Raw genomic sequence first — 27,110 nt, forward strand, 5'->3', positions numbered from 1 at the left:
AAATTACATACATAAAATTAAATATTAAATTTTGTGTAATATTGCGTGATAATTGAAATGAGATGTCTTAATTTGTGTTATTTATGTAAATAGAAATACTTATCTATCCATACTATGTTTTAACAAATGAGTATAATAATAATTATTATTTTCTTAATTATAGTAAGATATCAAGTTCAAAACAAACACAAATCATCACATAATTCTTATTAATTATAACTTAAATGTATTTTACTCATATAGAAACACGAATCATGTAACTCTTCCAAATTATAATGGCATCTACCTCTTGATAAACACTACACAAGATAAATAATATTTTTTTTATAAATGAAGAAATATAAAATATATAAAAATATAAAATATTGATCAAGACCCCACTCCTCTGGTTAGTTATTTTACAGTTGCATCTGCCAAACCAAGAACAAGCACACTTGACACAGGCGGAGAAACCTAAACACTTCACTTCTTTACAAACTCCGCCATCAAAATCTCAAATTTTATCAAATCATCACTCAATCCCCTCATCACAAAACAATAACAATGATGATTCAACATCATTTCATTCAAAAACCCACAAGCCCCCCATCTTTATCTCAATCATTAAACACAATGTTACATAATCACACCCCATCTTCAAGAATTTCAAGAATCAGCTGCAAGTTTTCATCTTTTTCAACTTCAAGCTCCAAGAATGGGATCAATGGTGCAGAATTTAAGACCCCATTTGCTCAAGATCATAACTTTCAAATACCCTTTCTGAGAAATTCAAGAATTAGGTGTAATTCCTCATCTTTTTCAGCTTCTGGTTCGAAGAATGAGATTGATGGTGAAGAATTGAAGACCCCATTTGGTGAAAATGATAATTTTGCTGCTGATTCCTTGTTGTCATCATCTTCGAATTCATCGCCTTATCCGGGTGGGATTGGACCTTTTACTGGGAGGGATTTGAGTGTTAAGAAACCCGAATGGCTTCGACAAAAGGCGCCACAAGGTTTTAAGTATGAGGAGGTTAAGGAGACTTTGTCTAGGCTTAAGCTTAACACTGTTTGCCAGGAAGCTCAATGCCCAAATATTGGAGAGGTATACATGTGTTTTTTATGCTACATAGGGATGTATGCTAAAATTGTTAGTTTCGAATGCAAAGTCATCTGATTATGAATATAAATTAGTTACCATTGCGCATTAATTGTCACCCATTAGTTCAGATAATCTTGGTGGTACTTTAGTGGTGGTGAATTGTTTACATGCCGGTGGTGATTTTCAAAGTGTCTGACTGTTAGTGGTGTTGAATTGTTTAGCTGCCAACGATGAGTTGTCTAACTAATCAACTGTTGGTGATTTTTATTTGCCGACTTTAAGTGGTGAATTGTACAGGTGAAATAGTGTTGTTAAGCTGGCCTATACTATAATGATGCTATGATGCTAGGATAGAAAGATATATGTTCAGGATTCAATGTCTTTTAATCGTCTGTCCTTGACCAAGCCATAAATGTTAAGCTCAAAAGCTCGAATCTAATGTACTTAATATCAACAAAAACTCGAATATGATAAGTTCTACTCGTGTTCGCCTTGATTTGATATGCGAAACAACTATTAATTCTATATAATATGTGATACAATCTATAATATTGGAAAAGTGTGATTCGGTTGGGCTTTTGAGTGTCATGAGCCGAGCAGTTTAAAATGAAGGCAATCTCGATAAGGTGCTCGAAAAGATTGAGTTTGGCTTGATTATTATAAAGTCGGATTCAAATATTTTTCAAATCAAGCTGAACCTGCATAATAATAGTTCGACTTATTTACATTGCTACTAATGACCTATAGTCCTATAGGTTTGCCTATTACAAAGAAGATGAATATGGGTAATAGAAGGAAAGTGAGCTATTTGTGCTACATTAGTATGAAAGATAGATAAAGCCAGTAAGCAGGATAGTCTACATGTTTGTCCAAGAAAGATTGGTGTCATGAATATAGAATTCATACACTATCTCATCCATAAATTTGCATCATTCGATCAAAAGATTAGAGTTTAATTTCTTTGTAGAAATAATGTATATGTATGTGGAGTATGAGTGTGTTAATTGTTTACTAAAACACATGTCCTTTCTGGATTTTAACTCCTTGTGGTCAATTTTCTTTCTGAATTATCAACTAGTCATATTCTTATCTCTACATTCTTTTACCTGGTTCTTGGTGAAGTTCCACTTCTATTAAATACTTTCAAGCAAAAGTTAGTAATAATAAAAAAAAAGGCCGAAAAGCAATAGCTTTGATGCTATCAACTTTATGCACAAGAAAGTGCAAAAATGTTTAAATTTGAGCAAAGACATAAGTTGAAAATTTTATTCATGATTAATTATAGTATGCTGCTATCTTGATTTTGGTATTTAAATGATAAACAATAAGAAACTTCAGTTGGTAAACAAATTATTTTTGAGCAGTGCTGGAATGGAGGCGGAGATGGTATCTCAACAGCTACAATCATGCTTCTCGGGGATACTTGTACCCGTGGCTGCAGATTTTGTGCTGTGAAAACTAGTAGAAACCCTGCACCACCGGATCCTGCAGAACCACAAAACACTGCACAGGCTGTTGCTAGTTGGGGGTATGCAGTCATAAGACTGATAACTGATTATTTAATTCATATTTATGTAAACAGGTTCAAACTCATTATCTTGTTGTCGCTAAGTAGTAGTTGTGCCAACAAATAAAATACAAGATAGTAGGCTATACCCTAGTGTGACCCAAAAGATTGGAACAACATCCAACTACTTCACCATGATAAAACAAAGGGGCATGCCCGCATTATACTAAAAGGCTACACTATCATCTAGAATATGAGACTTGAAACTGCATAAATTTTTTTGTTAGTAACTAAGTAAGAACAAAGAATGGTTCTTGGCAAACTGCATTAGAAAACATTAATTGTTGCACCTTGTTCCAGATGTCAAATTGTATATTTTCAAGCCCCTTACGGGGCGTACTTTTGTGGGAAGCATTTTGGCATCTCCTATTTTTTTCCAGTTAGATGTGGTAAACTATTGCAGTCAAAAAGTAGACTTTTGGGATCTCCGTGAACAGATTTAGAAACTGCATGTTACACACATTAAACAAAGCTAGAACATGTGGTGGGGAAAATTAAGCAATAGAGGACTTGGCAACTATATTGCGCCCACCAATCCTAATTCAATTTTGGATAGCTAAAAATTGAACTATTTTGACTATGCAGTTAAAGTATTTATAAATTCAGACTAACTTTGTTGTAAATAACCTCTTTTTCTATTATGCAGTGTGGATTATATTGTTCTTACAAGTGTTGATCGAGATGACATACCTGATGGTGGAAGTGGACATTTTGCAGAAACTGTTAAAGCTCTAAAGGTACATCTTTTCTCCTACTGGTAATTTTACTGGATCCTGTGTAGTTTATTTATATTGAAAAGATTTACATTATGAGCAGAAATTCTAATGTGCCTTTTTATAATCTTTTGGCAGACGCTGAAACCTGATATTATGATTGAATGTTTAACTTCTGATTTCCGAGGTGACTTGAATGCTGTATCTACTTTAGTACACTCAGGTTTAGATGTTTTTGCGCATAATGTCGAAACTGTTAAACGGCTCCAGCGAATTGTTAGAGATCCTCGGGCAGGGTGAGTTGCTTAAAAAGTTATCTCTGTGTTGTTTGTAATTGTAGAAACGGACAACTTAAGATTATGAGAAATATATTTCAGCACTATAGTCCTGCTTCACAGAAAAGTAGATTTCTTTTCCTGATTGGTTGTTCTGTTCAATGCTAGGTATGAGCAGAGCTTGTCAGTCCTAAAACATGCAAAGGCCGACAAGGAGGGTATGATAACAAAAACCTCTTTAATGTTGGGGCTTGGAGAATCTGATGACGAGCTGAAGGAAGCTATGGCTGATTTAAGGGCTATTGACGTTGATATATTGACGCTGGGACAGTATTTACAAGTGAGTTAATCTGCAATCTGTTTGACATCTTGCCCTTGCTTGCCAGAGTTTCTAAGCCGTCTAGTCACGTATGTCTCTAAGGCATAACATTAAAAAATTTACTCCTAACTCGATCACCTAGTAGGCAGTGATATGGCCATAATATCACTATTTTCCTTACAAAATGCAGTTATTATTGCCTGTTGTTGATCTTACATGTCAAAAAAAAAAACATTTCATCACGTTGATCTCTTAACACTACTTACAATATTTCAAAGTTTTGTTAATATTATATTCTGAATTAAACGATGAAACAGTAAATATCAATTATGATTTATTTGGGACAGGAGTTAGTACATCAAGGGTTATTAGAAACTAGAGTTTAGCATATTCATGTTAAACTAGTTACGAACTAGAGCTATGTAGATATAGGCAAAAGAGAGACACTCTTGGGGTTAAAGTAACTGTTCTAGATGAATTCCAGTAAAATAAGTGTGTGCAGTGCTTGGTCATCTAAAAAGGAGCCCCTGCCGGTATGGGATCTATTAGTGTTTCATACTAACTTATTGCTGTCCTCTTGTTGCAGCCAACTCCATTGCATCTCACTGTTAAAGAATATGTATCACCAGAGAAATTTTCCTTCTGGAAAGAATATGGAGAGTCCATCGGTTTCCGTTATGTAGCCAGCGGACCCCTGGTATGTCCTTTTATTATTTATTTACATAATTTTCCACTTGTTACTGTTCTCTAGGAATCCATATTTAACTTAGTTATGCATGATTGAGCAAAATAATTTTTCCTAGATTTATTTAAAACTGAAACCTACTTCCTGAAAATATTTTTACTTTGCTCAATTGATTCCGTTATGTAGTGAACTTAACATGGAGCCTAATTTTAGTAAAACACATTATATTCAATGTTAAAATGTTTCCAAAGATAAGTGGACTTTAGATACAAGTCTGCATCAATTTGCTCAGCTGAAGTAAAGTTACGGTGGCCAAATGAAAAAGAACCTTCTGATTTCTTTGCAGTAAAAGGTTTTTTTATGGCTAATTACATTATATTAACTTGACCAAGTATAGCGTTACTAACACATGCATCCTTCAGGTCCGATCCTCATACAGAGCAGGGGAGCTTTTCGTTAAAACGATGGTGAAAGAGAGTATTAGAAGAACCTCAACTCAGTAGTCTTAACCAATGATATAGGTTTACAATGTATATCACATAATGACTATTACCAAATCCGATGCCCGCGAAATGCTACTACAGCTTGGGAGCACAATCGTTGCCATCGGTGAACTTGAGCACTTGTGCTCTCTATTTTAATCAAAATTTTCGATGAAAAGTTTGCAGATTGCTGTTTATTCATGATTCATCTTTTTTTTTTCAAATCTGCCATTGTTTAATATACACACCCTTGTGGCACACTACTTGAATGTGCTTCAATCAGTGGTCTATGCAATTGTATATCATGTACTATATTGCAGTGGCCCTTGCAGAATATCACAGTATTGACATGTAGTATCATATTTGGCTGCTGTTTTATCCATTACTCCCCTGTGTTGTCTATTTGACAGCAATGTATCGAATTTACGGTCCAGATCGTCCGAATTTTACCGTAAGAGTAACTATGTATATTATAAATTTCATCCCGAACCCGACCTGTTATATTTTTCTGTCAGACTTAGACAATCTGGAAAACAATATCTGGCAAAAAGAACAAACGAAACATGACAAAATTTTGTAAGTGTCCTTGGACATAGGCTTCCCACGTAGCCAAGTCACAGGCCTTGAAGCCCATCTGTATTTACAACATTCATAATCATGCTTAAAGAGCCTAATCAGAGTTTAATAGGTTTAATTAGAGACAAGCACAAAACAAAAAAGGAAGGTTAGGGAGAGAAGCAAGATGAAATAATTAAAAGACAAGACTTTGGTGTGCACATATGTCGACACGACCAAATTAAAATTGACACATGTATGTAGTTTATATGACACAAAATTAGAATCCCACGGCAAGTCGGTGTGCTGTGTCTCTTTTATTGCTCGGTTTTGGATTCGATTCTAGCTCATTCTTCGCGTCGGAGGAGATATGAATCCATACATGCGTAAACAAAATTTTGTTGATCGAGTACTTAAGAAAAGTTCGGCAAATTGAACAAGGAAATAGTCATCAACAAGAACATTCCAATCTGTGCGGAAATAGTGTTTCTAAATGTATGCCCTCTCAGTTGGTTACCTGCACGCAAAGATTAACATTTCTCTCTTATATATAAAAAAACCTTCTCGGTCGAATTCAAATCCTAAAAATATTATCTTTTACATATATAATATATAATATATAAAAGAATCATTTCATTCATAAACACAATTAAATAATACAAAATCATAAAAACATCTACAACTCTTTGAAATTTTTAACTAAAATTAAATAAATAATATCATAATAAAAATTAGAGAAATGTTAAAACTTCTTCATTCCAATCACGCATATCTTTAATCTGAAAATTTAGCGAACCATGATGTTTAATATATAACAACTTAAAATAATAATAACATATAATCGATATCATCGGAGTTAACCATTATAAACAGTATCGTTAGAACACAATGACTCGTTGTTTAAACAAATTTTATATAATTAATATCTAAATAATTTTAGTCGGTGTTAAAAACTAAATACAGCTTCCTATATTTTCAGATTAGCCGTATGATTGGTATACATTTTAGCTTGTAAGCGTGATAAACTGAGTACATTTAGATTTATACTATTTATACAAATATTTTTGAATTTTATTTTCAGAAAATACATTAAAATTCAAACACTAAATTATATATATATTATTAAATTAATTACATCTCGTTCAAATAAATATATAACTCTTTTTTTTTAAAAAAAACCCACCAAAAGTTACATAAAATGGATCACAACTCTTCACTTGCATTAAAAAATTCCAAGAGATATACAACAAATTATGATAAAATGTGTGTATGTATATTATTATAGAGGCAGAGTAGTATATAATTTGGCACTTTTCTGGTTTTGTTGGTGCTTTCTTCTCTCTTATAAGTCGGTCCCTTTATCTCTGCTTTCTTGCCCTCTCTTTCACACATAAATCTTCAATCTTTCCGATTCATCGCTCATGATTTCTGGTATTTCCTCTCTTTCTTGATTTTCCCCACATGGGTTATTGATTTCTTGGCTTATTTTTGTTTCTGTGCACTGATTTTGTGTGTTTTGGTCTTGTATGAAATGGGGTTTGTTTGATTTTCTGTTGCTTTGATTGTGGCTTGTTGATGCTGTTTGGTGGTTTGGGCTTGTTTCTTGATCTGGGTTTGGATCTGTTTGGAGTTTAAAGTGGTTAAAGTTTAGTTAAGTTGGGTAATTTGTTGGGGGTTTGGTGGGATTGGATTGGATTGTCTTTTTTGTTTGTGTTTGTGTTGTGTTGGTTTTTGGTGTATGTAGTGATGATTTTGAGCGGAAATGGATGATTGTGAATGACATTTGTTGGGAGGATTGGGAAGTAGTTTAGGATTTAAGGACATCGAAGTGGTTAAGGGTGTTCGATTGCCCGAATGACAAGGGTCTTGGGATTTGAATTATTGATGACAACTCTTATGCTTAAAATCTGAACTATTGTAGATACATGTTAAGCGGTGTATGTTATAGAAGATGGGATTAGTTTTATTGTCATTGCAGAATGCTGATGTTTGGATTAGAACTAATGACAATTTTGTATGTGTAGAGAGTGTTGGTATTAGTTTTTCTAGTTGAGGCTTTGGTTCAGTAAACTAGTTCTGGGTACTATCTCTATGTGGGATTTCATATTTATGCATTTAGTTGGTCGTACTGTCCAATTTGTTCATATGTGCTTTTTATCATCCAAGCATACTGGTTTTTTTTGCATTATTGGTGCCATATTTTTTGTTTGTAACAATTGTACCCTTTATAGGCTTGTTGGCTGAACATACATGGGCTAAGCTTTACATTTCATGGGAGTTGTAGACGATAATGAACCACCCTCGAAGCGTTTGAAAGGTCCCCCGGGTGTTTCGAAGGAGGACACGCTTCATAATCAGATAGCATCAACCTCTTTGGAAGACTCTATGGCAAGGCCACTTTCCTTGCAAAGAGACGATGAAACAATAGGTCTAAAAGGAATAATTAAGAAACATGAATTTGTGAAGATTATTAATAGGGCACTGTATTCTCTTGGTTATAGTAAGACTGCAACCATTCTAGAGGAAGAGTCAGGCATACCTTTGCACTCGTCAGCAGTAACCTTGTTTATGCAGCAAGTGTTGGATGGAAAATGGGATGAATGTCTGAACACATTGCATAATATTGGTCTTACGGATGAAGCTCTTATTAAATCCGCATCTTTTCTGTTATTGGAACAGAAATTTTTAGAACTCTTAAGGAAAGGAAAACACATGGCAGCTCTGCTTACTTTAAGGACTGAAATTGTGCCCCTTTCTATCAACAGTGCCCGTGTTCATGAGCTATCAGCCTATATTATATACCCTTCCCAGTTTTTGGCCCTTGGACTTTCTGATCAGGACACTGATATTGCGCTCTCAAGGGCAAAATGCTTAGAGAGATTGCAGAAGCTGCTTCCTGCTGCCATCATGATTCCTGAAAGCAGGCTAGAGCATTTAGTCGAACAAGCTCTTGATGTGCAAAGAGATGCTTGTGTGTTTCACAATACTCTGAACAGTGAACTGTCATTGTATACAGACCATCAGTGTGGAAGAGATCAGATTCCTTCGAAGACATTACAGGTTGGAAATGTGATTTTATTCTAGTGTGTTATTTTACTTCAGAGTGATGCCTGGTCTGTATTATTTTATCTGATTAGAGTAACATATTAGCCATCTTCTATTATGCGCTAGTGAATAACACTATTATAATCTCCGAGTGATGTTTACTTTCAAATGGGCTGCACTATCATAACAAATTGGTTTGAAGGCACTCTCTATTACTAAAATACATATTTCAAGTTTTACATTCACTAATTGTTTTACCAATTTAAATTTGTCATGACAATCTATAACTCTGTATACTGTCACAGAACCCTCTATCTTTTAGTATATTGTTTTTGTATTGATGAAGTTACCAGTTTGAGGAGTTTAATTTATTGGATCAGACATTACAAGAACACAAGGATGAAGTTTGGTTTCTGCAATTTTCTCATAATGGCAAATATTTGGCATCTTCCTCCAAAGATCAGACTGCTCTTCTATGGGAGGTACTTACCATGTTCCTTATTACATTAATAATTCTTTGGGAGGTTGGATGATAAAAGGGATCTATTTGATGCTATCTATGCATGCATGATTGCATATTCAGAATGCAGGTCGGTACTCTTAAGACAACTATGTTGTCATGTCATGTATGGTAGCTACTAGCTACATTCTAGTTCTTAATATTCCTTGATTATTTTAGGATTAGAATGGATGTCTTTTGAGGACTTGGCCAAGTAGGATCTATCAAATCTGGAAGTTGGATGATCCGTGTTCCACAGTGAAGAAATTGTAGGATCAATTAAAGCTAAAATGGAGTAACTTAATGAATCTAGGAGAATGAATCATTTGCTTCCGAGAAGAGTGAAAAGTTGTAGTCATCTTTAGTCGTTTTAACTTATTTAGGGACACTGTTTGCGGACGACTGGTGACTAAATTTATGACCACAATAAATCCCAACGAATTTTTACTAACTTTTGGAGAATGCATGATGTAAACCTACATATATGCAGTCCTCAAACCTCCTCCTGTAAGCATGAATATGCATGTGACGAGGGTTGCCCTCTTTCTCTTCAATAATTATTGCATTTCCTTGCTATGAAAACTTTTATTTAAAGATATAGTCAAGTACTTATAAGTGATAGCAAATACTTGTATGAAGTTGCTTAAGACAATTTATGAGCATGGATTTTTGTCAAAAAATGTTGTCATTACACAATTGAACACCTGTTTTTCCATCATGTTGACTCGGTATTGCTCTTTTTCTGTAGAACCTTCCAAATGCATTGATCTTCTGTTATTTCACTTCTATATTTTGCACCATAATAACAAACTAGAACTATTCAGGTCCAAGAAGATGGTCAACTGATTCTGAAGCACACTTTATCTGGCCATCAAGGGGCTGTTTCTATAATTTCTTGGAGACATGATGACTCTCAACTCTTAACATGTGGAACTGATGAGACTGTAAGACGATGGGATGTTGGTTCTGGTAAATGTCTCCATGTCTATGAGAAACCTGGTGCCGGTCTAATATCCTGCGGTTGGCTGGCTGATGGTGATGGTATTGCCTCCGGCATGTCAGACAAGAGCATCTGCTTGTGGAATTTAGAAGGAAACATAGTGGAGTGCTGGAAAGGACACCGCACAGAGAATATATCAGACATGGCAGTTACAAGTGATGGAAAGATAATCATAAGTATTTGTAGAGGCAGCACATTGCTCTTGTTTAACAGAGAATCAAGATGTGAGAGAATAATAGAAGAGGAGGATAGAATTACTTCATTCTCGCTATCGAAGGACAATAAGTTTTTGCTCGTCAATATTGTAAATCAAGAAATCCATCTCTGGCGCATTACTGGAGATCCTAAGATTGTATCCAAGTTTAAAGGTCATAAGCGTACCCGATTTCTTGTAAGATCTTGTTTCGGAGGGTTTGAGCAAGCATTTATTGCGAGTGGGAGTGAAGATTCCCAAGTAAGTTTAATTCATTTAACTGAATATTAGAATTTCTTTTCTTTTTTCATTTTATGCTTTTGATTTATAAGACAGAAGAATTCGAGTGATGTTTTAATCAAATAAGATTTTAAATGACTTCCTGTTTAGGTATATATCTGGCACAGAGGCACAGGAGAACTCCTCGCAAAGCTTCCGGGGCATTCTGGAACAGTTAACTGTGTCAGTTGGCATCCTATGAATCCTCACATACTGGCTTCTGCGAGTGATGACTGTACAATCCGAATATGGGGTCTCGATAAGCCAAAGTGCAAAGGTACCACTCAGTCCAATGGAAAAGTTCATCATCAACCTAATGGAAGAACATGAAATATTTCTTTACAAGTTGTTTAGTTTCTCTCATTCAAAATCTCTACCTGTCATCTCATTTGTACAAAAAGTAAATTTCTTGTTGGTTTCTCTAATTGACATTTATAATGAGCAAAAAGCACATTGATGATCAAGTATATGGCCTCCTGTATTGCGTAGAACAATTTTAATCATTCACCGCGTTGCTAGTACTAATTTTTCGATGTCTGTCCTGTCCTGTTGCATGCATTTTGTTGTTCCTTTGGGTAGTTGCCTCGCAGCTGAAGCAATTCAGTGCTTGCTTTGAAGATCTATATGACCTTTGTAGCAATGGCTAGACATTTTCTTTAGGGGGGGCATTTTGTGAACCGGATATGGAATATACCTTGCTTTTAACCAGCATATGCTATTATCTAGACAAATTAACAGTGGACACAGTTGGCCAGTTAGGTTGCTTTGCCTTTAACCAATGACTCCAGGGAGATATTCTCATGTGTTTGTTTGGAATCTTGAAATAGAATATCTCTTTATCTCTGGAAAATAATTTATCCTCTTGAAAGAGGAAATAAATTTTAATTTGATATTCACAGTTTTTCGGGTAGTTCTTTTCATGATAGTCAAATAGCAAAAAATGATATTGAGAGTAACCATTGCAAAATGGTTACATAATTGAGAGTAACCATTCGGATGATTGCATGTGTGTTTGCTGGCCTTTGCAAAATGATTGCAAATGTAACTTATGTAATTTTTATTTGAAAAATAGTATTTATAATTCTACTTAAAATAATAATATAGATTTAGATATTTGTGAAAAAACTCTATAAAATAATTGATGTGTTGTATATTGGGGACGACTCATGAATATTTTTATCATACCTTTTGACCCCGTAGATTATATATCTTGGAAATACAGATTAATTATTTACAAAATATAAATATATTTTGCCAAATAAATCTTACTTTATTTAATAAAATTTAAATATTAAATTTTTTTGTTTACAAATAATTACGTAGTTTTGGTGGGACCCTGCAAACTAGCACTGTGACACGCCGACACAACACTTTTCTTAGCAAGCGATATGTTCCACGTGTATAAATATTTGAAAACCGTTTTTCTCACATCCTCCTGCTGGCTGCTACGGCACAATCTCCCTTCTCAACCAAAGTTTCCAAAATTAAATAAATAATTTTTTATCGTAGCTAATTTCAGTCTCAGAATTCCATCACCAATATTAATTGAAGGATATTTTAAATATTTACGGAAACCAAAATTTCTCATTAAATTTTACTTCATCTATGAGTTGATAAAAATTTCGAGTTTGTCCAATAATAATTCCGTATTCTAAAAAAATCAATTATTTTTAATTTTTCTTTATCGATTATATTTTAATTTGATTAAAAATATCTTATTCATCCAAAACAATTAACAATTATATAAAAAAAATTGAAGGGGGCAAGTAGCATGTAAAATAAAGAGAAGCAAGTAGAAAACCGCTTGTGCAAGTAAACATTTATTTTAAGAAACAGAGCTAGCAGCACCTTCAACAGCAGCTTCAACTCATTTACTTCTTTATTTTTAAGTACAAACATTTCTCCAAGCTCTCAAGTCTGACTCACAACAGTGCTTCTTGCTTTCCCATCTCAGTGCTGGTTAGTATTCTTCAATCTTCTCATCATTGCTTCACTTGAGTTCTTGTTTTCATTTATTCATGTGATCTTCAATTCTTGTTTGCATTTGTTGGTTGTAAGATCTGTGCTTTAGTACTTTGCTTGAGTAGTTGTTGGAAAAACCCAGATTCAATCTTGATTTTTTAAGGTAAAAAAGTTATGATTTCATGTAGTAAGAGGTAATTCTCGAGTCGGGGAGTCGAACTTAGAACCTAGGACGACGGATAAATGATGAATGACTTTCTTGTTTCAAGAAAATAAATTTATGAAGTTGGGATTTTTGGATTCAATCTTTATTTTTTAAGGTAAAAAGCTTATGATTCCATATAGTAAGATAATTCTCGAGTCGGGGAGTCGAACTCAGAACCTGGGACGGATATATGATGAATGACTTTCTTGTATCAAGAAAATAAATTTATGAAGTTGGGATTTTTGGTTGAAATATATGATTGGAGCCCTTTTGATATATTTGGGTTGTTTACAATTAGGTGTGATCATTGTGCTGCAACTCTGCAAGAAGGCTTGCCCACTTGAGGTTTTGGAGAAATGTCAAACATAGATATTGTAGGGATCTTGAAGGATCTTCCCAATGATGGTCATGTTCCAAAGACGAAAATTGTGTGCACCCTTGGCCCGGCCTCGCGATCTGTACCGATGCTTGAGAAGCTTTTGAGGGCAGGGATGAATGTTGCGAGATTTAATTTCTCTCATGGGACACATGAGTATCACCAGGAGACCTTGAACAATCTCAAGATTGCTATGCATAATACTGAGATCATGTGTGCTGTGATGCTCGACACAAAGGTTAGTTTTTGTTTTCCCGATTGTAGGAGCAATCAATTGCATTTCCGTTTATTTTTGCACATCGATGCTTAAAAAAGAGTCATAGGGAATCAAGGTGTAAACACACTATTCTGCAGCATATCTTAGTGACTTTAAGGTTTGAATCGTGTTTTAAGCACTACTCAATACTCATCCCTTTAATTAGTTTTACCCGCAAGTTGATATTTTTTCAGGAGAGTGTTTTGATTGTCAAAAGCCTTGTTTGCTTGAGTTTTCTGATGATTTCTTGTGTAGGGACCTGAGATTCGAACTGGTTTTCTGCGTGATGAAAAACCTATTCAACTGAAGGAGGGACAAGAAATCACAATAAGCACTGATTACAGCATAAAGGGTGATGAGAAAACTATCTCCATGAGCTACAAAAAATTGCCGGTGGATCTCAAGCCTGGAAACACTATCTTGTGTGCAGATGGCACCATCACCTTTACTGTGTTGTCATGTGATCCAGCTGCCGGGACAGTTAAATGCCGTTGTGAAAATACTGCTATGCTAGGTGAGAGGAAGAATGTTAATCTTCCTGGAGTTGTGGTGGATCTCCCCACACTGACAGAGAAAGACAAGGAAGATATCATGGATTGGGGTGTTCCCAACAATATCGATATGATTGCTCTCTCATTTGTCCGCAAGGGTTCAGACCTTGTTAATGTCCGTAAGTTACTTGGACCTCATGCCAAGCATATACAGTTGATGTCAAAGGTATGTCATTTCTATCAGTAGAGTTTATTCTATTGCGAAAATTGTGTTGAGTTCCAGTTGATGTCTTTGGTCTAATCCTTTTCAAATTGTGAAGGTTGAGAATCAAGAGGGAGTTGTCAACTTTGATGAGATCTTACGGGAGACTGACTCATTCATGGTTGCCCGTGGTGATCTTGGCATGGAAATCCCAGTTGAAAAAATCTTCTTGGCGCAGAAAATGATGATTTACAAGTGCAATCTCGCTGGAAAGCCTGTAGTAACTGCAACTCAAATGCTTGAATCAATGATCAAGTCTCCACGTCCAACCCGTGCTGAGGCTACTGACGTTGCCAATGCAGTCCTAGACGGCACTGACTGTGTTATGCTTAGCGGTGAGAGTGCAGCCGGAGCCTACCCTGAGACTGCTGTAAAAATTATGGCCCGAATTTGTATCGAAGCAGAGTCATCGTTGGACTACAGGACTATATTCAAAGAAATGATAAGAGCAACTCCTCTGCCAATGAGCCCCCTGGAGAGTCTCGCATCTTCAGCTGTTCGTACAGCAAACAAATCACACGCAAAACTCATCGTTGTGCTGACTCGTGGTGGTTCTACAGCGAAACTAGTTGCCAAGTACAGACCCGCAGTCCCTATCATATCAGTTGTTGTCCCGGAGCTGACAACAGACTCATTTGAATGGAGCTGCAGTGCAGAAACTCCGGCAAGGCAGAGTCTGGTTCACCGGGGCTTGATTCCCCTCCTCGCAGAAGGATCTTCGAAAGCTACTGATACAGAGTCGACTGATGTGATACTGCAAGCTGCTTTAAAGTCTGCAACAAAGAAAGGCTTGTGCAAGCTTGGTGATGCTATTGTGGCTCTTCATCGTATCGGGTCTGCTTCTGTCATTAAGATATGTGTGGTGAACTAAACCAGATTCCGGCTGCCGCGGCCTTGATTCTGCTTTATGTTTGTTATTGTGTTCAACTTGGAGATTTTAGGCCTCCATGAATTGCAGTTGTAATAAAAAAAAGTTCATTTGTATGAAGGTGTTCATATGAATTCAAAGCCTGGATGAAGACATTTATATTAAGCTTAAATTTTGAGTTCAATCTAAAGATTTCAGAAAGATTAAGCATTTCATGGGCAGGAGCCGGGTTGCCAGCTTTAAGTCCGGTATATTTGATTTATTGCTTAAAGTAAAGAAGTGGATTAGAAGTGAGAAGTTGGTTTGAACTTATAAGCTACCAGAAGTGTTTGGATACTGTGACTTTAAGTTTTTTAAGTGTTTGGATAACTTAATTTATAAGTTGGTATTAGTTTGGCAATTTCGAAGTCATTTTCTGTTAGAAATAGAAAGAAGCAGAAGTTGAGACTAAAAAAAAGCTAGGAAACCTAACTTATTTTGTGGGCTTCTTTTCGTTTAATTAAGCACTTCCTCGCGTTTGCCAAACGCACAGATAATAAGTGGAAGTGGACTTTTGGACTTTTAAGCCCATAAGCCATGCATCCAAACACCCACTATATGTAAGTGCAGAAATAAGTTAGAAATAACTCCAAAAGTTAGTTTGAGATATTCTTTTTAGTGACTTATTTTTTTAAGATTATTTTAATAAAATTTACTCATAAATCATGAGTTACCCATAATCACTTTTATATTTGTCATTGTATTTTTAATAACACAAGTCATTGTTTAGTCAACTTTACCCGAACAGACAGTTTAACTGTTTATCGCATTAAGTCACACTTTTAAGTTCAACGAAACGCACTAAAAATTTCTAATACTTACAAGAGCAAGGCCCAGCATGCAGTGTATGCTTGGAAACCACACTCAACAAAGGTCTTTCAACCGAGAACAGCTTGTATTACTATATAAAAAAAAATCGATACAACATCTGAAACAAAGGAGCTACAGTTACAAGCAACGCGCTAGATATCGGGTTAGATAGTGAAGAGTTCCGAATGGATTCTCTTCCATCAAAGGCCTGTTGATGATTGATGCCGAAAACCAATCAATCAACCGGCATCAGGTCAATTTAAGGTCATCTCTTGGCTTCAAGTTTGAGTCAATTAGAAGAATCAGTAGTTAATGCTTCAGCTTACATTGAATTTACAAAGGCCCGGAACTGTGCATATCCAGACAAGACGGAAGCATTGAACAATTCAAATGATCAGTTCAGCAGATTAGAAGTTAGTTCCAAACAATCACGCCTTATGTAGTCTGTATATCAATCACTATTTCACTTATGAGACTTCTTGAAGTGCAAGACTCAATTCATGGGCAGATTTGGCTATGGTTCCCCCTTTTCTGTTGACAAATGAAACAAGGAAGTCAATTCAGTCTCGGGTTGTATATACACAATGCAAAAGCAGAGCTAAAGTACGATAACAGACCTGGTTAGGACAGGTAGACAGTGCTTGACCCTTTCAAGCTCGACATAGCATAAATTGCAACGTTCAAGCCTTTGCTCCAATTAAGAAATAAAAGCCCAGATTAGAATAGTTGCAAAAGGAAAACAGTTTAACAAGAATGACAAGAATTAAGGCGCACCTTTGTTCTGCCTCAATATCAACACCAACGGATGATGATGCAGATAAAGAAGAATAGATCACTGAACCAAAGACCCTGACAAGCTTTATCAGCAATTCCAGTGAAACTCCTTGATGCCTATATACAACATAGTCTATTAATGCTAGGATCTTTAGAATCATTCTAAAGGATGCATAAAGATACAAACGGTCCAATGATTAGCAAAATTTTCCAGAAACATATTGTTCTAAGCAGAAGAACTAAAGAACCGTTTTCAGGTTGAGTTGGACTATTACATATCGATCATGATCTAATTGGTTGGGTGAGATCATCAACAGAGAATTTACCAAAGTATATAACTGAATACCCAAAGCCAGGATGTTCACAAATGTGGGGGTCAAATATCATGAAGTGTTTGAGCACCAAATTTTTACCTTAAATAATATTAAGTGTTGGATTATAAGTTATCTACCAAGCTAGTGACTACCAAAAAAACTCAAATATAAAAACATGAGGAGATTAAAGCAGACAAATGGGATCTAAAAAAATATACTCCCTCCGTCCCTCCCATTTCTTTACACTTTCCTTTTTGGGGTGTCCCATTCAATTCTTTACATTTCAAAACTTACCAAAAATTGTCAATAAGTCCCATCACTTATCCACTTTTCTTTCCTTTTCATACTACTTTTACTTCACTATCTTCTTTTTATACATTAAAAATCAATGGGTCCCACCACTTTACCCTCTTTTCCACTACTTTATACATATTTCTTAACCTCCGTGCCCAACCCATTTGATAAGAAATGGGAGGGACGGTGGGAGTAGAATATAGTTGCAAGTTTAAAAGCTAATGAGGGACCCTTTGAAGTTTGAATTAAAGGAAGATTAATAAGAGAAAAGCATAGAAATTTTTTCTTAAAAGATCTATAACAAAATTAGCTTGATTTTTATTTTCATAGAAATATGCCACATTGATCATATTCTAACTCTGTGAAGTTAACACCTTTTTTATGTTGGACAAAATATTTAATTCGAAAATAGGCTTCTCTTTTGTTAAACTTTGGCAGAGAAAGTACATCAGAATATAAAGGAATTATGCTCTTCATTTCCTTTCCCTCGCCTTCTGACAAAAAGCAAATTTATATCAAAATTTACGCAGTCCTACCATTTCTTCCCAGAGCAGATTGTAAAAGGTTTGCATACTAGCTCGACTCTGATCAGATAACTATATAGTTGGAAGGAGAGATAACAAAGCATAGATAGAGTCAACCATACCAATCCATTTCACTTTCAAGAAGGCTTGCAAGGAGTGGCAAAACACAGGTGCATATGTCCAGTGTAACAATGTCAGGTTTTTCCGTCAATATACTAACAACATCAGCAAGGACCTGCATTATACCACAATCGGGATTAGATAAGTGGGCATATATGGAAACATTAGCAGTTTAGTACATATCATGATAAAAAAGGAGAGTGAGCAAGATTTCTCATGTAAAACCAGAAAGACTTAAAAGGTGTCTCACAACATATGCAAAGTTTACAAATAAGCTTTAAATGATACTTACAGCATTATCAGACATCTTCTGCGTCATTCCAATGGCCCCTTTAATATCATTTCTTTCCCAGTATTTGTGGACCATCTGCCAGAAAAATTATACAAAATATGATAAAAATGGCTACAACAAATTCCAAGTTACAGGTTTGCAAAGCACAACAAATTTTTACCATTATGGGTTTGTTTGAGGTTTTATTTTGGTGAACATTCCAAGTTATTATTTTCAAAATTAATTAGATGCTTTGCAAGTGAGTTGCTAATCTTAAATTTGAAACAGGTATTAATACTATACATATCGTAGAGAAATTGTTGAACGGCAGGTAAGCCATGGTAAAATTAAGATCAATGAAAATGGCACAGACCAGGTTATCGTAAAATTCACAAAACAACTTTGGCACAGGAAACTAAAAGTGGGGTCGGTAAAGTGAGTAAGAAATTTAAGGTGGATATGAGGATATAAAAGAATGGACTCCATTTAGTAATCCCTCCATTCCTTAATATTAGACGTTTTAGCAATTTGCACATAGATGATAGACCAATAGAAGCATTAACTACATTGAGCTTATAATTTGTTGAGTATCCTTTTCCAGTTTTAGCCGTGCTACAAGTACCGGGAAAGACAAAAAAAAAAAAGAGTAAACAAATTTTATGGAAAAGAAGCCAATATTATGCATGGAAAGTTGAAAACGACTATTATTATGGAATCTAACAAAAACTCTAAAATGTCTAATATTAAGGAACGGAGGGAGTATTTACAAAAATTTATTAAAGAAGCTTGAGGTGACACTGATAAATGGCTGGGAGGAACATTCGCTTAGATACAGCAATGAACAAAAAGACAGGTTTGCTATCTTATATTGAAATAGAAAGAGGAAGCACATCTAAAGACAGTAAGAATTGAACTAAGGAAACCTAGTCTCCAACACATACACCCTGACACTTAAGTTCTGTATGATCTAGTAATTGTAATGGAAAGGAATAATTACCTCCAATTTTGCTAGACGAGACTGCAATGAGCCAACAAATTTATTATGTGGTTCCATCAAAGCTGAAATAGTATCTTCCTCGTTGCCAGGCTCCATTTCCTTGAAGCAGAATAAAATGCTCCTCATCAGTTAAACTGTAGTTATACCAACGAAGACAAGAAAACTAACGCCAAACATTGTTAAGTTCCCCCCTCCCCAGTATCACGTGCAAATGTAAAAAGTAACAAAAAAATTGACCAATTTAAGAAAGTGTCATGAGCTAACTCTTTACATAATATTTTATTTCTATCTTAAATGATTTTCTATTCACAGGGATGGAAATTATGTTACGTGGTAATTTCCACAGTGGGTAATATTATAAAAAACCATGCGAGTCTAAGATTTTGTAGATAATCACGTCTTCACCTATTGGACACTGTAAATGGCGCTTCAGAGTGTTACATACTAATTAACAACTTTAATACAAAACATATGTTTTATGTCATATAAGGATAGACTAACATCCAAGCTGTGTGTCCTCTATTTATCATTTTCTTTATTAAGTCCACATGGTCATATGTCATTGAATAAATTTAAGAGTAAAATCATTTTTTTCACGGACTTACTGGCTCTGGCTAGTATAACAGGAAAGGAAGGCACTAAGGTAATAAGGTATCTAACAGATTCCTTCTGTGATGCTCGGACTCTCCGGAGAACCCAGCCGTAATCGTGTCTACACAACCCGACATGGACACTTGGATCTTGATCCGAGAGAAAATGAAAACTTCATCTCAAACAACACATGATAACTTATCTCTAATTATTTGTTATACAAATATAATTTAACCCTTTAACTTTTTACATTCTACCTGTTATAAATTTATATATGTAATAAATATTATTTCAACCTTTTTCTTCAAAAGTTTAATCTCCCTCCGTCTTGTTTTTCTTGTCCCCCCGTTAAAACCCACCTTTTATTCAATTATAATAAGCTATATGTTACAAAAGATTTTTATTATTTTTCAGAAAAATTAACAAATTTAACATGTAATTTACCATATTAATTTAATGTGGACAACCATCTTGGGACAAAGAAACAAGGAAACGGGACTAGAAAACCCGGAACAGAGGGAGTATATTTTTTATGCAAAATGATAGGTATCTGTTTATAAAAGGTATCATATATTCATATTATATTGAAAATAACAATTGCCCTGTCGAAATCAAATGTCGGATCCTTATAAGACGTGTCCCCTAGTCTTTGATTTTGGTGTTCGAAGAATCTGATACTCTGATTTGTGTCCGTGTCAGATCCTTCCAAAAGAGTCTGAGCTTCATAGGATTCCTTATATGTTAAGTTACCAGCTCTCATTAAACCTCAAGATGTCGAGAGAACTTAATTGGATCATATGTTATATTCAACATTTTATATTATGTTAACAAGTATACAAGCGATATGATACACAGTATGATTTATGAAACATCAGGCACATTTTAATTCACCGTACCACATTAATTGGGAGTGTGTTAACAGAAGAAACGGCACCAGATGGATTGCTCTCAGGACCGGGAGCTTTATCTTTCTTCTCCCAGTTTGCAACAAGAGAACGTGTCCGTACTGTGAAATTGTAAGTATCATTAGCAAGCCCAGTAGATGTCCCAGACTATAAACTTGACAAGAATAGAACCTACCTCCTCGTTGATTTTCCATAGAAGAAGCATCTCGATCTATTCTATGCGTTCGAGTCTCATCTGTGTCATAACAAAGCCAAAATCAATAGTAAATACATAGTTTATATGAAGTTGGTATCACATTCATGCTTAAACTTCTGCTGGTGCGAGATGAACAATGACAATAGTGTAAGTTTACCATGTTCTTGTATGACTAACAGAATTTCCTAAAAGGAATAAAAGATATGATGTATCCACACATAGAAGACGTGCATGCAGTTTCAATGGGTTATTCTTTTGAAACTCCTTAAGTCTTAAAGAAAAGGCAGATAGTGTCCTTTTTAGTCTCTTAAAACTATTTTATCGTTATTATATTACTTTGTGGAACAAGGGAGGGAAAGCCTTGGACTAGAAAACATTTTCAAATCACCAGAAATAACCACTACAACATATAAAGAATAACTAGTCAGGGTAGAGACCAGTAATTTGAACTGTAAGATGCAAATTTTTTAAATATGCTAATTCACCACATACAGCTTTCATGCGGATAGCTGCTAGGTGGCTCTGTCACCGGATTCATCTGAAATTTAGAATGTATAGAAGATCTATTATCTTTTAAAGTACTTGCAGAAGTTCCCATTGATGATGTCTGAACAGAAGGATAAGTACTTTTATCATGCCCACTAAACCCATTGGTTGTGAACATTTCAGTTTCAGACTGTCCTGAAACACTGGCCCTTTCTGGATCATCTTTAGTAGTTGCATATTTCCGAAAAGCTGATGGTCTTGACTGCATGGTAAGGGACGGTTTTCCAGAAATTCCTTCGCGCCTTAATTCAGCTGCCTGGTCCAATCTTGCACTGTTTCTAGGAACTACTACCGATACGCCATCCGACTTGTTAAAAAATGAAGTGTTGGGTGTTGCATGGATCTTTGGCAAATTTTTCCTTGGAGCTGTTACAGCAGGAATGCTCAATGAACTAACTGAAGATGTTTTTGACCCAACATTTGGTGCTGTTGCGGCAGGAATGCCCATCGAACCAACTGTACTTGGCTTTGGTCCAGCATTTGGAATCACTCGTTGAGGTGTACTGGGTGTAGTTCCCGTGGCTATGTTAATCAAATATATCGAAAGAAAAGAGAACATAATTTAGTCAAAAAGCAGAGAATATAGTATGAATATACAAATACAAAACACAAAAATGTGAACATTAATTACAAAGTCAATACAAATTCACAAATACAGAGAAGAACGTGGACATACATGTAAAAGATTTCGACTCCTTTTGGACGGGCTCGGAGTTCTGTGACACTGAAAGCCTAGCAAAAGCTTTTGTTTCCTTCATTACAGAATCAGAGTTTTGTGAAACAGACAGCCTCGCAGTGCCAGTCTTTGCAGTATTCTCTGTCAGAACTGATATGCTCCCACTAACATTAGCTTTTGTCCCTTGGATACTGTTTGATCGAGGAGTAACAATTGCATATGGTTCAACGCGCTGAAAGTTGTTAAAGGTCACCAACATTTATATCAGTTTAAAATCAGCTTTTTAGTCAGACAACATGGAGTTGCTTTTACTGGGAAAAATATTACCGATATGTCCACAACCCATACTCCAACACAACTTTGATTGTAAGAACAACCAAGTAGCTTCCCCTCGTGAATATTCAGATCAGATAATCTGGACCATCCAACATCCACACTATCATGACTTCTAATTGGTTCCCATGAAAAAACCTATAACAAAGCATCAATATATAACTGGGTAAAAACATGATAAATCAGTTGATAGAATCATTATTGCAACATTAATGTCAACGGAAAAGGCTACCTTCAAACTTTCATGCAAACCGCAAAGAAGGGTTCTTCCATCAGGATTGAAAGTCATAGAGCGTACTCCAGAGGTCTGGGCTTGAAACAGATTCACAAAATGGTGAGTGCGTGTAAATAAACAAACACACAACTTTAAAATTATTCAAATACACAGCCAGGCCACACACACACACACACACAGATAAACATATATAGTTCACCTCCGGACCAGCTGATCCTATTAGCTCAAAGGTTTCAAGGTCCCAAAATTTAACAGTTCTGTCAGCTGAACCTGTGAAACAATGTTTAGTATCAGTGGTGAATTATGATGGATTTAACCGTCTTTATGATGTAATTACTCTATAAAGTTTGAGCGGGAGAATTCAACATATGCAGTATAACTGGGGGAGAAAGAGAGAGATGCTTGTCATGTAGTTCAGTTTGAGGCTCTGTGTTGTCTAAGCCAATAGTTCTCATCGTTAGTATATATTGAAAGAAACATTTATCAATTAGTATACTGATGATTGTTAGCATATAGCCGAGTACTGGTAGTAGGAATGCTGAATTCTTTGGTAGACTTATACCTATAGTTGGTCAAGGATTCCTTATTCCTGCAATTGACCTATATGCTTTTAACAATTATTTAACTGGGAATTATAACCCTATGACACCATCATACATACCAGTATCATGTAAATGGTTCTAACATGGTGCTTCTGGGGCCAAGTTGGCTACATTTAAGGTTGTGATTTAGCATGTATTCTTGATGAATGTGGGGAGTTCACAATTCAGGCAATTAAAAAAAACAAGTTTTGGTCTGTTGAGCTACCAGTTTTTATTTTAGTTTCGAAACATTTGTGTAATAACCTTAAGTATCCACCAAGAGATTCAGATCAAGCCTGATCACCAAGCATAACTATGTCTAAATCTAATATCCAGATAGAAGCTCACAACCTTGATCATCTTTCATATTATCCATCAGAAGTACAACCAGAAGACAGTAGGACTCTTAATTGAATAATTAACACCTGATAAATTTGGGTCCATCCTTTTCTATGTGCTGAGTAATTCTTCCATATAAATTTCCCCCTTTCATATTTGAGTTTGCGTGAAATTTGGAAGTTCGTGAGAAAATACATAAATATATCTCCACTTTCTATCAGGTTATGTATATAAACATATATATTAAGACTTACTGGCAAGCATTACTTTCAAAAATGTGCAATGCACGTAGACCTAACAGAAAGTGAGTGGGATAGGGAATGCCCTGGTGACTGATGAACTAATATCAACCAGAATGATATACGTAACATTGTATACTACTTATGATTAAGATGATTAAGATGAAGTATACTACTTATATAGGAATAACAATTCTGCATATAACAATATTTTATTATACCTGTCGCAAGTAAGAACTCATGAGGATGAAAATCTATGCATTGAATCTGGCCTTCATGACTCTTGAATTCATGTAAGAGCTTTCCGGCAGTTAGGTCCCAGAGCTGCAACAACAATAATTTGTTTTGGATTATTATTCCACTTAATATAAATGTATATACAACAAAATGAAATGTGTGATGCTTATGACTTATGAGTCATGAAAATGCATTCAGAGAAAGCTAAGAACTCAATTACTGAACAGCTAAAATACACTTTTTAAACTTAATAGTCTCTGACAGTATCATGTTGTCACTAATGCTATAATGATGACCTGGTGCAAACATGTAGGTACAAAGGAGCCTATGCCATAAGTATACAAACATCTAGATTAGCAGTTCTGGTGCACAATGTTCTAGAAATCACTAGGCGGGTCTAGGCGCTACAGGTACCTTCTAGCGCATTATCAGCTAGACAGGGATTAATAGGAATGATTATTTGGGTGAATTATTTTTAAATACATATTACAATTTAAAATATCCAAAAAAACAAAGTTCACCAAATAAAAGTACTCATAAATAATAAAGTCTGGCAAAAAAAAGAAGCCCAATCTGGAAGCAGTATCAAGCCAGGAAAAGTTGCAGGCGCACAACAATACAGCAAAACACACATATGACCCTATTTCACATACTGCTACAATAACACTGCTTTATCTCGTTTTACGTGTAAATCTCATCCAAACCTCGTCCTTCTTTTTATCAGATTTAATTTCTATCTCCATTCTTCTCTTTCATCTCTTTTAGAACTCCTTCCGATATCAAACTTAACGATATTACAATGCCGATGCGATGAATGAGGAAAAGCAATCAAAGCAGTGTTTATGTGGTTCCGGTTTATAGGTGAGTTGGCTGTTTTTTGACCGAATTGGCCAATTCTGCTGATCAAACGCCCAGAACCCCGCTTTTGCCATAATCGGATCGAGAAGCTGCCGCCTACCACCAAGGCGCCGATTAATTGGCCTCCTAGGGCGATTTTTAGAACCTTCTAAAAATGAGCCTTCTTGTAGAAAAGGCAGTAAATGAGCAAATCTGAGTGAAGCTTTGTTTACTAACAGAAGCTACATAACGTGAGCTACACAACTGAAGCTACATAACTTGAGCTAACAACAGCCGACCTCTAAGAACAAAAAGTTGTCAGAAATAGCTATGTTTATTTCCCTAAGTTCCTATCGAAGACGGCGATTTGCAAATAAAGTTCATAGTCAAGGCATCATTTGGACTGAACTATTAAAAATGCATGTATGCAAAAACTGTGACAGCATTATATACTTTAATACGTATGCATGACCACAATTATCCTTGATGCAATGGGAACAAATAAGAATAACTTAGAACCTTCACTGTATTGTCCTCTCCACCAGATACGACCCAACGACCATCTGGGGTAAATCTGATTGCATTTACCCCTCTTGTGTGGCCCTTGTAGGTGTGAATACACCCCTTCCGCCTAATATCCCATATCTTTAGATTAGTGTCCAGTGATCCGGAAGCAAAAAATTCACCAAATGGGTGGAAGTCCAAGGATATACAGTTCGATCGATGACCAGTAAGGGTGCGAACAACTAGAGGAAGAATTAATAGTCATTAAGTCTAATGTGCTTATAAAATAAATGTGATAACAAAAGACACAATGTAATCAGCATAGGTACTAAATCATAATAACATACTTTTTGCCTCTTCAAGATCCCATAGCTTAATTGTACCACTCGCTGCCCCGGCAGCTACCAACACTTCAGTAGAATCAAAACTAACAGAATCAATACCGCTAGAATGACCTGACAAGCTCTGCAGAAAGATTCGATAAATATTGCTAAAAAGGTTAAAGGAACTTTAAAAAAATCAAAAACTATTTTTAGAAATGCTTTATGCATCTCAGAAAGTCACTTATATGTTTCAACATTACAAATCTATATAAGTTTTGACAGCCCATATTTTAAATTTGCCCGTGCAAATAAGTGATTAACTAGTTACTAAACTAAATTTTGTAACTAAACTATTTATTTCTAAGAGGAACTAAAGTAATTACTGAATAACAACACATCAAAACGAACAAGAACATATATAGAAACTTACCAAAATGGCATTTGGTTTGCCAATCGCCCAAAGATTAACCTTGTGATCCTCTCCTCCTGTTACTAAAACCCTCGATGTCTTCCTCCCAATCTTGAGACAATTTACGCTCGAAGAGTGAGCTACAAATTCCTCTATTATATAATTCAAAGTTAAGAATAAACACTTCTCATCTAAAAACTAATATTTTACCGACATTGCGCATTACTCTCCCCTTCCTAATAATTTCACTTTCTTTTAAAATATATCAAGAACCGCAAATTAAAACCCTTTTTAACTTCATCTCACATAACTCTCCCAAATCTAATTCAACAAATCTTATCCACATAACCAAAAAGAGATCTACAACATCAAAACCATAGTTCCACATACATAAAACTATAGACACGAAACATAAACAACAGCACAAAATCAGCAGAAAGTACATAAAAATTGCATTATCACTAACAACATTATCTCACACACACAAGTAAAGAGGATACGCAGCTTGTAAGCACGTTTAGCAGTGGACATGATTAAGCTGCAATTATCAAAACCCACCAAACAAGCCCCAAGAATCACCAAACTAAAGCAAACCCAGACCAAGATTCTTCTTCATAACTTCAGATCTCGCAGACCCAATTCAAAAATCAAATAAAAATCCAATCTTTACACTCAAGAACCCAAGATTTCGAGATGGGTGTCGATGAAAAACAGTGAATTTGAAGAAAAATGAGTGAATTCGAGATGGGATTGTGAATTAAAAAGACCCCTTGTCAAGAAATGATTGAATGAGAGTAGTGATGTTTAACCTTGAAATGATTTGTTTGTGAAATAGTATAATAAAAATGATGTAACAAAGATATAAAAAATTTGAAAGATGCAAGCTTGAATTTATTTTACCTCC

The 27,110-nt window shown here is 35.4% G+C and overlaps 4 protein-coding genes across 4 annotated transcripts; 3 read left to right on the forward strand and 1 right to left on the reverse strand.

The window, feature by feature from the left end:
• Positions 1 to 406: 406 nt before the first annotated feature.
• On the forward strand, positions 407 to 5,339 carry LOC108199301 (lipoyl synthase, chloroplastic). The gene is made up of 7 exons (XM_017367069.2): positions 407 to 1,083; positions 2,445 to 2,608; positions 3,294 to 3,384; positions 3,499 to 3,656; positions 3,804 to 3,975; positions 4,541 to 4,651; positions 5,062 to 5,339. The coding sequence occupies exons 1-7, from the start codon at positions 544 to 546 to the stop codon at positions 5,140 to 5,142; spliced, it is 1,317 nt and encodes a 438-aa protein (XP_017222558.1). The 5' UTR covers positions 407 to 543; the 3' UTR covers positions 5,143 to 5,339.
• Positions 5,340 to 6,948: 1,609 nt separating this feature from the next.
• Positions 6,949 to 11,229, forward strand: LOC108199298 (WD repeat-containing protein 26 homolog). Its single transcript, XM_017367067.2, has 5 exons — positions 6,949 to 7,107; positions 7,908 to 8,736; positions 9,102 to 9,203; positions 10,045 to 10,674; positions 10,804 to 11,229. The coding sequence occupies exons 2-5, from the start codon at positions 7,948 to 7,950 to the stop codon at positions 11,020 to 11,022; spliced, it is 1,740 nt and encodes a 579-aa protein (XP_017222556.1). The 5' UTR covers positions 6,949 to 7,107; positions 7,908 to 7,947; the 3' UTR covers positions 11,023 to 11,229.
• A 1,269-nt stretch (positions 11,230 to 12,498) lies between these two features.
• On the forward strand, positions 12,499 to 15,296 carry LOC108199299 (pyruvate kinase, cytosolic isozyme). The gene is made up of 4 exons (XM_017367068.2): positions 12,499 to 12,651; positions 13,158 to 13,473; positions 13,747 to 14,208; positions 14,303 to 15,296. Exons 2-4 carry the CDS (start codon positions 13,216 to 13,218, stop codon positions 15,113 to 15,115), a joined length of 1,533 nt encoding a protein of 510 aa, XP_017222557.1. The 5' UTR covers positions 12,499 to 12,651; positions 13,158 to 13,215; the 3' UTR covers positions 15,116 to 15,296.
• A 728-nt stretch (positions 15,297 to 16,024) lies between these two features.
• Positions 16,025 to 27,110, reverse strand: LOC108199813 (katanin p80 WD40 repeat-containing subunit B1 homolog KTN80.4). Its single transcript, XM_017367800.2, has 18 exons — positions 26,707 to 27,110; positions 26,228 to 26,358; positions 25,822 to 25,939; positions 25,490 to 25,716; positions 24,118 to 24,220; positions 22,937 to 23,007; positions 22,735 to 22,809; positions 22,497 to 22,640; positions 22,170 to 22,401; positions 21,440 to 22,015; positions 20,927 to 20,986; positions 20,743 to 20,852; positions 19,256 to 19,354; positions 18,280 to 18,354; positions 17,990 to 18,102; positions 16,736 to 16,852; positions 16,579 to 16,647; positions 16,025 to 16,492 (listed from the first exon to the last, which is right to left on the reverse strand). Exons 1-18 carry the CDS (start codon positions 26,735 to 26,737, stop codon positions 16,429 to 16,431), a joined length of 2,415 nt encoding a protein of 804 aa, XP_017223289.1. The 5' UTR covers positions 26,738 to 27,110; the 3' UTR covers positions 16,025 to 16,428.

This window comes from Daucus carota, chromosome 8 (genome assembly GCF_001625215.2).
Source record: "Daucus carota subsp. sativus chromosome 8, DH1 v3.0, whole genome shotgun sequence".
NCBI classification, from domain to species: domain Eukaryota; kingdom Viridiplantae; phylum Streptophyta; class Magnoliopsida; order Apiales; family Apiaceae; genus Daucus; species Daucus carota.

Excerpts from the sequence above, each read along its gene's own strand:
- LOC108199813 (XM_017367800.2), bottom strand. The coding sequence starts at position 26,737 with ATGTCCACTGCTAAACGTGCTTACAAGCTGC. Across the intron at positions 18,355-19,255 it reads CTCGTCTAGCAAAATTGGAG|ATGGTCCACAAATACTGGGA; the intron begins GTAATTATTCCT and ends TTTTTCTGGCAG. Across the intron at positions 16,853-17,989 it reads CTTGAAAGTGAAATGGATTG|GCATCAAGGAGTTTCACTGG; the intron begins GTATGGTTGACT and ends TGTTGTATATAG.
- LOC108199299 (XM_017367068.2), top strand. The coding sequence starts at position 13,216 with ATGTCAAACATAGATATTGTAGGGATCTTGAAGGATCTTCCCAATGAT. Across the intron at positions 13,474-13,746 it reads CTGTGATGCTCGACACAAAG|GGACCTGAGATTCGAACTGG; the intron begins GTTAGTTTTTGT and ends TTTCTTGTGTAG. Across the intron at positions 14,209-14,302 it reads ATATACAGTTGATGTCAAAG|GTTGAGAATCAAGAGGGAGT; the intron begins GTATGTCATTTC and ends CAAATTGTGAAG.
- LOC108199298 (XM_017367067.2), top strand. The coding sequence starts at position 7,948 with ATGGGAGTTGTAGACGATAATGAACCACCCTCGAAGCGTTTGAAAGGT. Across the intron at positions 8,737-9,101 it reads TTCCTTCGAAGACATTACAG|ACATTACAAGAACACAAGGA; the intron begins GTTGGAAATGTG and ends TTATTGGATCAG. Across the intron at positions 10,675-10,803 it reads GTGGGAGTGAAGATTCCCAA|GTATATATCTGGCACAGAGG; the intron begins GTAAGTTTAATT and ends CTTCCTGTTTAG.
- LOC108199301 (XM_017367069.2), top strand. The coding sequence starts at position 544 with ATGATGATTCAACATCATTTCATTCAAAAACCCACAAGCCCCCCATCT. Across the intron at positions 3,385-3,498 it reads AAACTGTTAAAGCTCTAAAG|ACGCTGAAACCTGATATTAT; the intron begins GTACATCTTTTC and ends ATCTTTTGGCAG. Across the intron at positions 3,657-3,803 it reads GTTAGAGATCCTCGGGCAGG|GTATGAGCAGAGCTTGTCAG; the intron begins GTGAGTTGCTTA and ends GTTCAATGCTAG.